This window comes from Sprattus sprattus (assembly GCF_963457725.1).
Source record: "Sprattus sprattus genome assembly, chromosome: 7".
Lineage (NCBI taxonomy): Eukaryota > Metazoa > Chordata > Actinopteri > Clupeiformes > Clupeidae > Sprattus > Sprattus sprattus.
In genome coordinates, this window is record NC_137926.1 from 34,803,937 (window position 1) to 34,820,267 (window position 16,331).

Here is a 16,331-nt window from a genome sequence, read left to right on the forward strand (position 1 = left end):
CACGGGATTAATAAAAGTTAATCTTATCTTTCCTTACCACTTGATCAGTTTATAACTTGTTCTGTTTACAGCTTGTTTGGTTTAGCCCTTGATCCCAGCATTGTGACATGTTTCCGGTTACTGTGCAGTGCAACACCTGAGCAACATTTTTTTCTTTTTCATTTTTTTTTCTTCTGAAATACAGTACCCATTCAACTTGTTCCTCATCCACAGGTGTCTCACTGGTTACTATGGTGATGCCGTTCTTGGATCTGGGGACCATTGCCGCCCATGTATGTGCCCTGATGGGCCTGGAAGTAATCGCCAGTTTGCTGGGGGATGCTACAAGAGCCCTGATGCCTACCAGGTGTTCTGTGTCTGCAGTCCTGGATATAGAGGTAGGGGAAAACACCCACTGAGTGATGAACCCTCTGCCATCATTGGCAACGCTTGCAGAGACATTTGTAGGAACTTGTCTGAATTGTATAGAAGAGCTTCCTCTACCTCTCTCGGTCCCTCCCTCCTCATTCATCTCTTCTTCCTCTCTCGGTCCCTGCCTCCTCATTCATCTCTTCTTCCTCTCTCGGTCCCTGCCTCCTCATTCATCTCTTCTTCCTCTCTCGGTCCCTGCCTCCTCATTCATCTCTTCCATGTCTTTCAGGTGCCAGGTGCGATGAGTGTGCCCCTGGTTACTATGGTAACCCTCACGAGGTGGGAGGGCAGTGCCTACCATGCCAGTGCAACAGCAACATTGACATGATGGACCCAGGCTCCTGTGACGCCAGCTCTGGGGTCTGTCTCAAATGCCTCTATCACACCGAGGGCCAAGACTGCAGTCGCTGTAAACTTGGTTACCATGGCAACGCCCTCACACACAGCTGTAGAAGTGAGTCTCACTTTGACATGCCCACATGCCCATGAAGCTCCCATGGTTCATTATGGTCAAATCCATCAAGAGGCATTGTTCACATCCATTCAGTGTCCCTTGGAGTGTATGGAGTTATGTTCATGAATGCTAATCAAATATTATATCAAACATTTATTTGTGATATAAATGCTAAATTCAGCTTCAGCATTATGTGGCCTGCTATATCTGGCCTCGATGTCACTTAATGGGTTTTGTAACTTCCTTTTATCAGAATGCATCTGCAATCACCAAGGCACTGCTCAGCAGTCCTGCCCCTCATTGGGAGACTGCCACTGTGACCTCTCTAGTGGGCAGTGCCAGTGTCTACCCAACGTGGTGGGGCAGCACTGTGACCTGTGTGCTCCTGACACCTGGAACATGGCCAGCGGGAGAGGCTGTGAGGACTGTGACTGCAGCCCAGAGCACTCCTACGGGACCTCCTGTAATGAGGTACATATCTTGTCTGTGTGGTGTGGGAGAATTACAAACCTGTGAGGTCTCTGACCCTCTGACTGCATTGAGATCTCATATACAGTATATGACAACAGAGCGGTGTGTTGTGTGTAGTTGGGTTTGGTGTGTTTGTGTTTGTGTACAGCGGAATATGGATGTGTTCTGTCTGGGTTGATTATGTGTATGTTCATACGGAGGCTGACCCATGTGTTTGTGCCCTGGTCTATGTGTCTGTTCATACGGAGGCTGACCCATGTGTTTGTGCCCTGGTCTATGTGTCTGTTCATACGGAGGCTGACCCATGTGTTTGTGCCCTGGTCTATGTGTCTGTTCATACGGAGGCTGACCCATGTGTTTGTGCCCTGGTCTATGTGTCTGTTCATACGGAGGCTGACCCATGTGTTTGTGCCCTGGTCTATGTGTCTGTTCATACGGAGGCTGACCCATGTGTTTGTGCCCTGTACAGATCACAGGCCAGTGTTCCTGCAAGCCTGGCTTTGGTGGGAAAACATGTCACGAGTGCAGAGAGTTATTTTGGGGAAATCCGGAGATGAAGTGTCATGGTGAGTTCAGGGTCCTTTCTGTGCCCCCTTTATTTTTTTAAATGATTACAGATTAATCAGATATATGTATACATTTATGACTCATCATTTATCGTGATATTGGATTAGAGCTGTTTACATGTGGGCCCGAGGTATGTAAACATTTAATAAGAATGCAGTAAGTGATTTAAAACTAGTCATGTTTAATCCATTACATACAGCCCCTTCAAATCTTGTCCAAAATAGCCCTGCTGTAATTTCTGTGTATGCTTGCATACTTTTTAATATTTTATAATTAAATTACTAAAATAATGGAAAGCTCTAGTTGTACCACTATGCTACAGTCTAAGTATGGTATCACAATACTATCATACTACAATATCACTACAAAGTCTATAACACTACATGAAACAACCAGAGAAGTGAAGGCAATTGTAGTTCTTGATTGGCGGAAAATGGCTTTCAGTGGAATATTGGAACAACAACAGACAAGACAATTGTTTAAGTCTAAATAAACAATTTATTAAAGGTAACAGACAGTAATTAATGGGTAATACTAATCACATAAACAACTGAGTATAACAATGAAACAAGGCACGAAGTGGAGTTGGGATTACAGAGGAGGGGCATGAGAGCCTGCTCGTCTGTGTGTATGTATGTGTGTGTGTGTGTGCGTGCGTGCGTGCGCAGGTATGCGCGGTTACGCGCTAAGTGGAGAGAGGGGGGGTGAGAGAGTGCGAGCACACAGATGATAAAGGCTGTGAGTGAAGAGTGCGCTAGCCCTGAATTCAGGAGATAAGGCTGCGGGTCCGAGACCTAAACTCGTATATTTCTTAAGGGCACCACCCTAGTAGGGGGAAGGGGAACAGGGTAAAGAATGCCTGAACAAAGGGATTCTTGTCTTAAGGACTGAATCCAAGCTGCTTTAATTCAAAACAAGATATTCAACAACACTTAACTCGCGATGTGACGTGTATATGTTCAGATGGTGATTGAGGGAGTTAGAGAGAGAGAGAAAAGGTGCATGTTTCTAGCTATTTAGCGCAGTAAAACAAACGCAAGATATAGCACGGTTACAGACCGTGCACTGTGAATTACAAAGTAAGCATTTAAATCATAAATGAAATAAAACAACAATACTTTCACACATATATTAACACACATATAAGACTAATCTCTGCCCAGATGTCAGCCTTACTGTGAAGAACGCTCTTGCTTAGCATTCAACTGTGTTTTCGCGGAATCCTCGTGAACAACGCGGCACGTAGGTTCATGGAATATCCGTCTGTCCTTCTTTCTGCGCCTCGTCGGGCGAACTCGCGGAGGCCTTGCTGGAGGTCCGATGGTTTAGAAGGATGTTCAGTTCTGTTCTGTCGACGTGAAGAATGAATAAGGGAAGCCGGTCGCCTTATCCTACTCAGAACACTGCTGGGCTGCATTAATATACTACCGGTATAACTTGGTTGCAACTAGACGAATCAAAGTATTTTCTTAACTTCAGCCAAAAGTTCAATACGATGTCGTGGGTTGTCCTTTGTTCTGCAGAGAGGGTATCTCTTAATTGAATGATGTTCACGGTTTGTGAACCCACGCCAGAGAGAAAGACTTTGGGGGTTATCACTGTTTTAAGTGGCAAAATGCGTCACCCTTATTATGACTTTGATGTGACCAATGTGATGTCACTGGTGTTGATAAGGATTGAAATGTGATTAGGGAATTGTGGGTAATGGAGTCTATGGGGACTCATTCACTTACACTGGCCATTTTGAGTTACTCTGAAGAACTGTTAAGATGTTGCACCCCTGGAAGCCCTGGTCATCATGCAGAGCCCCATCTGTAGATCTCTGTTCTGGGATGGCCTGTCTGTCAGTGGCGGCCCAGATTAGGGGTTGGAGGTGCTCCTCCCACCTAACGCTGACTGCATCAGCACAGAAGGCATGCAGGGGATCTGTCTAAGCCTCTCAATATCCTGTGCAGCTACAATACACCTTTGTTCTGATGGAGACTCAGTGAGGAGGCCGGGATGGCCATGCAGGGCCCTCCAACAGAAAGGGGCCTTTTGTCCCGGGCTAAAGGGCTGATTCTTTTAACACTGTCATGGCTGAAGGGCATGCTGACTCTGTAAACGGGTTACTTGTGTGGAAAGTTCTTGCATGAAAAGTGAGACACTGGCTTCTTTGGGTGTATGAGACCTTTACTACAATGAGTTCAGTCTCTGCGCTGGCCAAATTCAGTTGTAGAATACTCTCATCACCTCCATAATAAGTTGTGACGTCTTAAACATTCTTACACAACAGCAAGCATTTGGTTTTTGTGGGCGGTGATTAACCAATCATTGTTTCAGTTTGATCTAGAACTTTCTGACACCTAGGAGCTTAAAGCTTGTTAGACCCCTGCAGCTCTGATTCAACGAGGAAAATAGAGTTCTTAAAGGGTGGTGACGCCGGGACATATTTTACATTCTCTCTGAAGGGGCCTCACATTGGGAAGTGAAGGCAGGCCTAACATCCTGTACTCCCATACTTTCTTAAGTGTTTCTTTCTCTGTCTGACCCTAGAGTGTCCTCAGCCCGTCTGTGGGACTCATGGCGAGGGTCTCTCAGCAGGGAGCAGAGGCTTTTGCTTTCTTTGACGGAGAGGCTGGCTGACCTCACGGGGGTTCTGCCTGTTTGTTTGGATAGTCTGCAAGCAGGAAGTGCCCTGTGTTTCTCCAGGATCAGATTGCCTCCCCCGCATAAAGCCTTGTGTTAGCCACAGTCTGCTGTATTGAAACAGCTGAATTCAGTTTCCCTCATATTGTCTGAAAACCAGTCCTTTCGCAAAGTCATGTTCCTATCCCTTCCACTAACATGGTTAAAATTTAGAAATGTTTTGTTAAACAACTGAAATATCAGAGACAAAAAGCCATTTAGTAACTTTAATTAGGGAAAGGCATCACCACATGCAGTCATCCATTAACAGAAGACATACAAAGATGGCTTTGGGATCAAGCTGGGGGTGCCATAAAGTATGCCTTACTTCCCTCTGCTGGTGACTGGGCTTGGAATGTCAGCCAGATGGTGATATGTTACTGAAGGGAAAAATGCACTGTAATCCTCCATGGTTCTCTTGTTGCAATGCAGTGCAGTGAATGCAAAGTGATGCAGTGTGTAGTGAGTCCGTCCTAAATGAGCTCTCGTGTTTCATACCCCAGGGTTAGATTAGGTTAAACTTCAATTCATCACCAGAAAATAATGACATAATTAACATGTGAAGTTTCACTAGATGATCTTGAGCAAATGCCATCTGATTATCTATATTGGTGTCTACTTTTGTAGTTATTGGCGCCCCATGAGTATGTTTTGATGTCTAAATGGTTGAATTGTCGTGTGTCCTTGCTCTGTTGTGTTGATGGGGCAGGAGAGTGTGTAGTGTGGATAAGGATGGTAAATACACATTCAGAACTTCACACCTGGCCCCCACTTCATGGAGTGTGTTTGCAGCTCAGTGTGTAAACAACTCTGTGTAAACAAGACATGGCTTTTATCTGCCAGAAGAGTGAGTTGGGGGAAGGTGTGTGTGTTTGTGTGTGTGTGTGTGTGTTTGGTCATGGCAAAAAACTCCTACTACAACCTCACAATACAGAGACAAAAGGTCACATTCATAGCATACCTTCAGCTAGACAGAGCCTCATTGGTGCCTGGGGTCCCTGCTGCATACAATAAGGATTAAGCCTGTTCTGGGCCCCCACCTCCAGACCCCTGGGCCCTGAGGTGTTGTTGGAGCTCTTGTCTGTGTGGCAGTGTCTATAAACACTTATTGTGCTATTTGTGGGTCATCACTAGAATGGGTTTTGTTTGTTGTGAGTCTGGCTGCATGAAGTTGGGCCAATCAGGCCCCTTTTGTTATCCATCAGTGAAGAGTGGAAGAGGCCCAAAGGGCTTTGAAGTGGGCAAACATTCCGGTCCATTCTCTCCCTTTGTCACTCACTTAGGCCACTGCCAGACTAAGCCGATTTTCATACTTTCCGGAACGTAACCTTGACAAACTGGCCTCCCGGCCAGACAAATCTGCCATTTGGAGCGTCACTTACCGTCAAGGTTAGAATCCCCTCTCCAGAGTGGGAAGGTTGCAATCTACCCTGCTATCAGGGCCTGTCTGACCGCAAATCGGGTTTGAATTCGCGAATCTGATGACGTAATTATCCCACGTGAACGCTGGAAGCTGTCAAGTAGTCACGTACATCTTCCCAATTGCAATAAAAACCAAAAAATGTAAGTCTTCTGTTCTGTTTATGGCTGGCAAACAACGATCTAAGAAGGGCACGTTTTATTCACTGAGTTGCCAAAGCAGTCTTCTTTATGGGGACTAATTTGCACTGCACTGAATTACACAACTAATATTACTAGATACATATAATAGTGGACATTACACTAGGCAACATGGATCTCATTCATATCTCATCCAGTCGAAATCTTAGCAGGATTGAACACATCTTTATTACAGCGTATCAACATAAGAACAGAACATAGCTAAATCTCCGCTTAGCATGCTAATCACTACTAATAGCACTAGAAGGTAGCCCAAAATGTGGTATTTAATACACATGACCTATCACAGTAGCAACTTCATGAAAACCCTTACTTTCATTAGGTATGCACATAATGCATCACATACAGGTCGAACAATGATGATTTAAGCATAGGAAATGTATAAGGCACAGTATGGTCAACTACTTGGCGACAAACTGAACTGTCACTAACTTAACTAGTTGTAACTTGTCGTCGTCTTCTTCTCCGAGTCTTCTTCTCCATTTCCGGTAGCACCCTTCACAGCGCCACCAACAGGCCTTGCATATGTACTACAGCAGATTCACCAGTTTCAATGGGTGTGTGTGGCCGCAGCACAGCGCAGCACAGCTTTGTCTGGCCGCGATTGACTAACCCCGAATTCGTTCCGGAAAGTATGAAAATCGGCTTAGTCTGGCAGTGGCCTTACACTCCCATGGTGGAAGAGTATGGTTACTATGTATCTGGTAGAATAGTATGGTTACTATGTTTCTGGTAGAATAGTATGGTTACTAAGGGGCCCTTTACATGAAGCCTAGCTTCACTGAATCTGGTTCATTTTTCACACCAACGAATCTTTTAATTGCGTAAGGATGGAGCCTGGTAACGAGAGATTTGCGTAAAGACTAACACACCAGTTTGGGATGAACTGACTGTAGTACATATTAGGGGTGCAACGGATCATCATTGATCCGTGATCCGTTCGGATCATCTATTTCGGTTCGGCACACGCATGATCCGCGAATTGATTTATGAAAAAAAAAAATTGTGCGCATGTTCAGTCCACACACAGCCGTAACCAGGCACGGCGCCAGAAATTCAGCTTCGGGTGGGCCATAACATTTTTAGGTGGCACTTCATAAACATAACGTCGTCAAAAACATGTTGACCCAATAACGTGTCTGATTGTCACTGCAAGTCTAGGTGGCACTGCGGCCCGAATCTATTTTCAAACATCACGCGACTCTTCCATCACTTTGAAGACTTCTACAATGTTTCAAAACAAAACCATATGAGCCCAGGTAAATGTGCCACAGCAGTGGGCAAAATTAATAACCAAACGTCCTACCTTAAAACGTTGTCTTGATAGCAGGACTTCTTGGGATTATTCCATTTTAATCCAGACACGGTTTAACACAATTGACAACTAACACAACTGTTTGTTTACAGTACAGATCTCACGGGAGTAAACTGGAACTTGGTAACGTACCCCAGGCTAATTCTACGGGGTGCCTTACGAGACATAAAGGTTGCAGCTTCTCACAATAAGCAATAAGAGCAAGTTGATAATTATTATCCAGAAAATCAAAGACGACACAGATACAGTTTGTTGAAATGAATTAGTTTTCTTTTTCATTCAGAATATTCCAAATACAATACAAATTTAGACAAGAAGGCTAAAAGACTTATTCACATTTTAACATTGCTAGCAGCAGCTGGTCCTGAAGATCCGGATGGACCCTGGGTTGTGACACTGACTTCACTGACTTTTGGCTCATTTTGTGGTTTGAGCGTTTGAAAGTATCGCAATAAAGTAGCCATAGGGCCTACTTGTTTGGCACTGAAATCAAAATACACCGTACGGAACTAAATCTGCACACAGGAGAAATACCAACTACCGAAAGCTCGACTGCTGCTCTGAGGTAGAACGCGGCAAAACATTCAACTGACGCTAATGACAAGACTTGGTCCACGTCGCAACCGTCATAAGCATCACTTTTTTTAATACAAATTATATCCACACAATTCGTACATGCTTACAATTTCTTTGATCGTAGACTTGGAAAATATAATACATTGTATAATCTTGTATATATATTTTTTACTTCTTTGAAAGATTCGGGTGGGCCTGGCCAGAAATGGGCGGGCCCAGGCCCACCCAGGCCCACCCATGGCGCCGTGCCTGGCCGTAACCATTCCTGCTAGTTCCAGGGACAGAGCTACTTAACACGCTCTGGGTAAAAGTCTGCAACAGTTCCCTTTTCAATAAGCAAACAGTCCTATGGCTCGTTGTGATTTATTGTCCTCAGCGTACAACATGTAAAACAGTGGGCATGGAAAAGTAGGCTAGACTTCGGTGACTACTGTAACGATAACTGCTGCCTCTAGTGCTACGTCTGTTTCCATATACTCGCGCTGCCACACAAACCTGTCGCCTAGGTTACCACACAGACGTAACACGTAGCTGACATAGCGATTGCTAACATAAAGAAAAACCTGCAACACAGCCTGGTCATGGCGAGCGGAAGAACAGAAGAACTTGAACGCCCCACATTTAAATCCCCTGTTTGGGAGCATTTTGGCTTCCCTGTCAAATTGAATGCAGAAGGAAAGAGGTTGGTGGATAAAACCGTGACGGTGTGTAGGCACTGTGGCACAAGAAAGCCATACAACAGTGGAAACACATCGAGCATGGCCCGCATTTACAGCGACATCACCCCGGTGTTCCACTGACAGGAGTGAAACCGAAAGCGGCTCAACAACCGCTCATCACCGCGGCATTTAAGCAGCCCCTTCCTCCACATGTTTATTTGTCTTGTCTTGTCTATTTTTTTTTTTTTTTTTTGCTGATCCGAAAAATGATCCGATCCGTGACTCTGATCCGAGTAACGATCCGAACCGTGAGTTTTTTGATCCGTTGCACCCCTAGTACATACCCCACGCCTGTTGGTGGCGCCTTAGCGCTGACACAGACAACTGAAAAAACGTAGAAGACAAGAGGACATGGGTAAGCAGCCAGTAGACAAGCTACAATTAGCAACGTTTAGCCTAACCACATAGCCTACATTTAATCTGCACAGTAATACATTATGGTGTTTAATACAATCGGTGGTCAGAGCAGACTATAGGTTATGTGAAAATGAATTTGACTTTCTATTAATAATAAAGAGTTTGGAACAGTGCAACGTGATATGTCTGTGAGTTGTTTAAATGCCTTTGCTTTATTGAGAGGCTTGAGCATTTCCCATGAGGCTTTGCTCTGACCATTCTACATTAATATATGAAGAAAAAAGCTAATTAAATCGCTGGCCAATTTATATTTGTGGTCATGAGAGTTATGTAACGTCTGAAAAGCGAATTCGAGACCTACCACGAGTGTGAAGTAGAAGGAGAACAAGTGATATATATATTGGTTGGAGCAATGAAGTCATCAGGTCGCGTGAATCCGTGCAGACAAACACCAGCCCCCGTACCAATTCAAATCTACTCACTTTCTACCCCAGACTTCGATCGTTGCGAATAGAGTGCTCGTCTAAATGATAGGGCTATCTGTATTAGCTATCTGTATCAGATTGACAATCTAGGGTCCATGTAAACGAGGCTTAAGTATCCGGTAGAATAATATGGTTACTGAAGGCAGCTGCTTGGTTCTGCGTTGGTGTCACACCAAGCAATTGTTGGCAAGCAATTCACACCCAGAACAATAGGCTTAAAAAATTAAAATGCAATAAAAAATGGCGCAAGTCTCGAAAAAGGGGCCGACGTGCAAGACGTGCAAAAGACGCATCTCTGACCATAAATCAGCCTTAAGTATCTTTTGGAATGGTATGGTTACTAAGTATCTGTTGGAATAGTATGGTTACTAAGTATCTGGTAGAATAGTATGGTTACTATGTATCTGGTGGAATAGAATGGTTACTATGTATCTGGTGGAATAGAATGGTTACCATGTATCTTTAGTTTTGTACAGACAACCAGCATGCTAGAACTAAACCCTGAATCTAGCGTAGTTGCTTTTATGACATTAGCAGGGTAAATTGTGTAAATTGTTTAACAAGCGATGCATGTGATGTAATGTAATGATCCCATTTGTGTGTGACTGTGTGTGTGTGTGTTTCAGCTTGTGACTGTGACCGCAGAGGCATTGCGGAGCCCCAATGCAACAAGGCCACAGGTCACTGTGTGTGTGTGGAGGGTGTGTCAGGTCCCAGGTGTGATACCTGCGCTCGGGGATTCTCTGGAGACTTCCCCAACTGTGTGCGCTGCCACCAGTGCTTTGCTGAGTGGGATGGGATTGTCGGCGAGCTCACTAACCAAACTCACCGGCTGGTGCAGAAGGTCAACACCATCAAGGCCAGTGGCATCACCGGACCCTACCAAAAGACTATAGACAGTTTCGAGAAGAGTGCCAGCTCAATCCAAAACCTCCTGGCGCAGAATCCAGCCACCCAGCCCCTGACTGAAATTCAGCACCTTATGGAGCAAGCCATGTACGTGGAGAAAATACGAGGAGAAAAAATATCTTTATTAAGTAATTGTTCTTATAGAGGACTTACAGAGTGCAATGCCCATAAAAAATAAATGAACTCACAGCCAACATTTTTTTATTTACAGGGATCTGGTGACCGAAATGACCAACAAGTTGAACCTGACTGAAGAGGCTCTGTCCAGGATTTCCCTTGATAGCAATGGCACGGACACTAAACTGGAGGCACTTAAAGAGGATGCCCAAAAACTGGAGCTAACTGCCAAAGAGCTTCTGGAACAGGTTGAGTTTGTCAAGAACTCTGACGTCCGTGGTAAGTAATGAGCCAGTCATTTTTAGGTATATAGGAACAATTAAATTAAAACATGTTAAATTAAACAATAACAAATGGATGTTTCTTGTGTGACTACCCAAAAACTCAGTCAAAGTTTATTGACGCAATTTAATCTAATTAATTTAACTTCCATTTTTAAGGATTGTGGAGGATTAACTCTAAATTATGTTTTTGTAGGAGCCACAGACAGCATCACCAAATACTTCAAGCAATCTGTGTCAGCGGAGGCTCGGGCCAATGCCTCTAGCAGCGATGCAAACAGCACTGTGGAGCAGTCGGCTGCCCTGCGGCAGACAGTAGAGCAGAGGATGAACGAGACTGGAGATGAATTTAAAAACAAGCAAGAGGAACACGCCACCAGGCTGGATAATCTAGCTGGGCAGCTTGAGACTCTCAGTCTAGCAGAGCTTAGCGAAAAGGTATGAAATCTGAAAACAGATGTCCTGCCCTTCCATCAGTGTGTGTGAGTGTGTGTTTGTGTGTGTGTGATTGTGTGTGTGTGTGTGTGTGTGTGTGTGTGTGTGTGTGTGTGTGTATGTGTGTGTGGGTGTGTGTGTGTGTGTTGGCCTGTGGTTATATATAGGTGCTCCAGTGTTGATGGTCAGTGTCCTTGCCGCCCCAACATGGTGGGCTCAGCTGTAGTAATCCGGCTCCTGGTCACTATCTGGCTGCTCTGGACTACTACATTTATGAAGCTGAGGACGCAGCACCCCTGGGCAGCAGTGGCTCATCATTGCCTGAGGGTGTGAGTGGGTGTGTCTGTGTGTGGTGACGGAGTGACATTAGATACAGTAAAAGTGTTTTCAAATGCAAATTTTCTTCTAATCTTATACCAGTTGTCCTCATCTTGCTCTCTTTGGCATACATAATTAACATTCTCCTCCAAATGTAATAGCTCATTCCTGTGAGTGTCCATGGTGAGAGTGACATGCTAATGTGTGTTGACTGTTGTCCCTCAGACGTGCGGTGTCCCTGCTGGCTCCGAGGCCTGTGCAGACTCACCTTGTGGAGGTCTCAGCTGCATGGGTGCTGAGGGGAAGAGGAAGTGTGGTGGAGAGGGCTGCAATGGCCTGGTGGGACTGGCCTCCGGTGCCAGGCAGAAGGCCAAGGACTTTGAGAAAGACATTGTCAGTGCTATGGAGGAGGTGGAAAAGCTCTCAAAGCTGGTAAGTTGCTGACGTATTCAAACAGCTGTAAAGTTTGCCACAAGGGCTATTATTTTGTTTTATTAATCCGCTAATAACTTCTCACTCAGTGACGGACTGATCGAATGCAGTCTAGCAGCTGCTGGTCTAATACCGTGTAATAGCTCCACTGACTTTTCCTTAAACAGTACAGATTCAGTGTTGCACATCGTGGGATATTTTAAAAACATCCTTTACATTAGAACAAATAAGCATCATATTCACATGATAGATTTGAAAAGTAAGTTGAATATAGTCTGTGGGGGTCTATAAGCACCAGTAGTAGCCCTCTTATGCTGGTATACTTGTGTGTGCAGGTCTCCGAGGCGAAGGTCAAGGCAGACCAAGCCAAACTGAGCGCTCAGGGCGTTCTCTTGAAGACCAATGAGACCAAACAGCGTGTGGACCAGAGCAATGAGGAGCTTCGCAACCTCATCAAGCAGATCCGCGACTTCCTTACACGTGCGTTGCTTCTCTTTTGTCTTCATCTCAGTGCTTCGTCCTGTGTGGATTGGGGTTGAGCTCTGTGTTTCTGTGTTGTGTTGAGGATGGCACTGTGTTGATGTCTGTTCTGTGTCTGGTGGTGTACTGCTCCTCAGGAAACAACCTTGAAGGGACTGTTTGGGGAGGGATTATGTTTGGAATGTTGGCTTGAGACCAATATCCATATATGGCATGGTAGCTTTAGGGTGTAATATCCACAATGTTATGGTTGATATTAACATCCCTCAGATTCATTATCTTGCTGGAGTACATAATGTGGTGTAGAGAGTATCTGGAGGCTGCCTGCTGCATTATGTCCCCCTGGTCATGACACGTCTCTCCTGTGTGACCCCAGAGGACGGAGCTGACCTGGAGAGCATTGAGGCCGTGGCCAATCAGGTCCTGGAGATGCAGATGCCAACCACGCCGGCCCAGCTGCAGAATCTGACTAATGAGATCCGTGAGCGCGTGGGCAGTCTGTCGGATGTGGAGGACATCCTCAACCACAGCGCTGCCGACATCCAGCGTGCAGAGGGCCTGCTGGCACAAGCCCGCAAGGCCAGGTAAGAAATATAATAATAATAATACATCACATTTATGTAGCGCTAAGTGAAACAGGTGTGAGAATAGGGGATGGGGTTTGACTCAGGGAGACAGATGTGAGAATAGGGGATGGGGTTTGACTCAGGGAGACAGATGTGAGAATAGGGCATGGGGTTTGACTCAGGGAGACAGATGTGAGAATAGGGCATGGGGTTTGACTCAGGGAGACAGATGTGAGAATAGGGCATGGGGTTTGACTCAGGGAGACAGATGTGAGAATAGGGCATGGGGTTTGACTCAGGGAGACAGATGTGAGAATAGGGCATGGGGTTTGACTCAGGGAGACAGGGCCAGAGATGCCTTGGCACCAGTGTGGCGTTCACTGCTCTCTTTGGCATATCTGATCATTCAGATGCACTTGTGAAACAAAGTGTAAGCAGCCTATTGGTGCCACCTAGAGGGCAGTTACAGTGCTACCCTGGCAGGGGTAAAGATGTTTTTTTATGATAAAGACAATCTCCCAGGTGTTGGTGTTGTTAACAGAAAATAGTTTTACACTTTAAAAGCGCCCTTCATTGTGGGACAGCAGTCACCCCATTCTCTTTAGTTAAACCCCATAGTTTCCTTGAGGATATGAGTCATAGCCAGTGTGATAGGAGATTCAAATCTTAACTTTATACCATACCATACCACCAGACTAAAAGTTATACCATAGCTTTACCATACCATATCATACCAAAGTCTGGATTTGGCCACAGGCATTCAAATGAAGGCCAACTTGCAGCTGCGATCAGCACATTGTCTAAACCCCTATATGCACATTTCCATTGAAATACTGTCAAATATGAAGCATCTTGTTGGCTATGTACAGTTTTATGTCCCTATTTATTTACTCACATGGAACTACATAATACCCTGTATGAGTCTTTTAACTTGGAATTTTAAACCCAATCAAAGCTCCGTCTGTATTTTTGCTGCATTTGCTGGGGAACACATCATCATTTGCTACAGGAAATACCGCATCTTGTTTAATAGTCGTAGCTGAGTAGGCGTTTTGGTTGCAGTTAAGTTAGGACTTACGTTAGTTTCTTATATTCACAGCAAAGAAGCCATGGATGTCCGGGACACAGCAGTGATAGTGAAAGAGGCGCTGGAGCAGGCTGAGAAGGCCCAGAACGCAGCAACTGAAGCCATCAAGCAAGCCACCAGTGACATCAAAGGCACCCAGGATCTCATCGTCTCTGTGAGTAGGCTAGTAAAACAGTCAGGGCCAGGGGCACCCAAGGAAGCAGAGGCCAAACTTTGAACATAAAATTAATACTCAGAAGACAACATTAATTGTTACACATTCATAGGATAGAAACGGGGTCATCATCAAAGAGTGACACTTCCATTTATAGTAAAGAGCACACACATAACCAGGAAACAGGTGGCAGGTCTTATACTCTGACACGACACTCACTTGCACGCTACAATACAAAAAAAACAGTACAATTCTACATACTGCTTTTATAATGAACTTCACATTTACTGGTTTGTTTAAAGTTTAAATATATACGTTTTTGGTGCACAAGTTCCGTATGTTATTTTCTTGATGAGGAATTGTAATGTGTTTTCTGTGCCAGGTGGAATCTGAAACAGCTGACTCTGAGTTCAGGCTGAATAACGCCACGCAGAGACTGCACCACCTGGAGAAAGGAGTGGCTCTTCTGAAGGAGAAGGCTCAGAACACCAGCAGCACTGCTGAGCAGACGGACCAGGATATGAAGGACATCAACCAGGTGGCCGACCAGGTCAAAAAGGTAAGAATGTTAGCTCTGCGCGTATCATTTTGTGTATTTAGGGTAGATCATAAAGTAAGTTAAATACTCAGTGGGAATTCTTTCATCTTACCATTCTTGGAGCGATACAGTACTGTATATTGCTAAACAGAGTAATGCCTTATGCTTGCACAAGACCCAAGTGCACTAGAATCTCTATGTTCTTACTTCTGAACCATCACGGGAGTATACGTTTTTGAACATGTGTTTGTTTAGGACCTGGACTCTGACGTTAAGGATAAGTACAGCACAGTGGAGGGACTGATAACACAGAAAGCCAGTGGGATCTCTGACGCCAAGAAGAGGGCCCAGATGCTGCAGCAGGAGGCCAAAGACCTGCTGCTACAAGCTAGCGACAAGCTGAAGCTCCTCAAAGGTTGGTCCAAGAGACGCATCGCAAGGAATAATGGCAAAATAACAATAATTGCAAAATATAAAAGTAATGTCATGTCGTCATAGAGGTCTTCAAAATGTTTTTTTATCGTATCCATGGTGGTATTAAAGTTGATCTGTGATCTTTTGTCTCTCTGTACCATCAGACTTGGAAAAGTCTTATGAGGACAACCAGAAGACAATGGAGGACAAGGCCAATCAGTTGGTGGACCTAGAGAAGGCTGTGCGAGAACTGCTTCAGGAGATCAGCCATAAAGTCACAGTTTACAGCACCTGTTTGTTTTAACAACCACGCCAAGAGGGGCCTTCACTAATAAACAGGCTGATTGTGGAATGCCATTTTATGAAATAAAGTACAATTTTATAGAAATACGTATTCATTCTGATGCTATAAAAAGTTTTTACTTAAAAGTATAAGTAAAATGTTCCCCAATGATATGAATGGGTTTAAGCAAGAGGATGCAAACTCTCAATGCCCCAAAGGTTTTTCACATTTTACTTTAAATTGTGAAAAATCTGTCAATGTTTAAATTATAAATGCCTGACACAATTGGTCTTTTTCACTCATGAGGATCTTTAGGTGATGGTTAGGTTTTGTGCAAATGTAAACGGAATAAAGATTCTTCCTACATATGCAGATTGAATATGACCCAAAACCGTCAGCTTTTAATATTGTTAAAGCTAATAATCACATGACACAGGGCTTTCCATCATGTTTCTGGGTCTTCCCTCACAGGTTTGTCCCAGTGTGTTCCAGCAAACTGTGTTGGAGTGAGTGTGTGTGTGTAATGTGTATAGCACTAGTTATTTTATCACCAGGGACCTGGCAAATACTGAATTCCCATGAGTATTTTAAATAGTGGAGGGTCCATACTTTGTTACACATTTTACCAGTATGTACTGTTCATTCAACACATTGTGCTAGCAGGATCAGAGGAAC

General features: G+C 44.5%; 1 protein-coding gene across 1 annotated transcript in view; it reads left to right on the forward strand.

The window, feature by feature from the left end:
- Positions 1 to 15,804, forward strand: part of lamb1a (laminin, beta 1a) — a 28,653-nt gene extending 12,849 nt beyond the window's left edge. Inside the window, exons 20-33 of the mRNA XM_080841470.1 lie at positions 214 to 377; positions 641 to 865; positions 1,119 to 1,336; positions 1,806 to 1,902; positions 10,269 to 10,638; positions 10,763 to 10,947; positions 11,146 to 11,387; positions 11,928 to 12,134; positions 12,470 to 12,614; positions 12,991 to 13,198; positions 14,280 to 14,421; positions 14,804 to 14,980; positions 15,215 to 15,374; positions 15,538 to 15,804. Coding sequence (XP_080697596.1) covers positions 214 to 377; positions 641 to 865; positions 1,119 to 1,336; positions 1,806 to 1,902; positions 10,269 to 10,638; positions 10,763 to 10,947; positions 11,146 to 11,387; positions 11,928 to 12,134; positions 12,470 to 12,614; positions 12,991 to 13,198; positions 14,280 to 14,421; positions 14,804 to 14,980; positions 15,215 to 15,374; positions 15,538 to 15,677 — 2,680 coding nt within the window. The 3' untranslated portion in view covers positions 15,678 to 15,804. The remainder of the gene's footprint in view (positions 1 to 213; positions 378 to 640; positions 866 to 1,118; positions 1,337 to 1,805; positions 1,903 to 10,268; positions 10,639 to 10,762; positions 10,948 to 11,145; positions 11,388 to 11,927; positions 12,135 to 12,469; positions 12,615 to 12,990; positions 13,199 to 14,279; positions 14,422 to 14,803; positions 14,981 to 15,214; positions 15,375 to 15,537) is intronic.
- Positions 15,805 to 16,331: the final 527 nt, after the last annotated feature.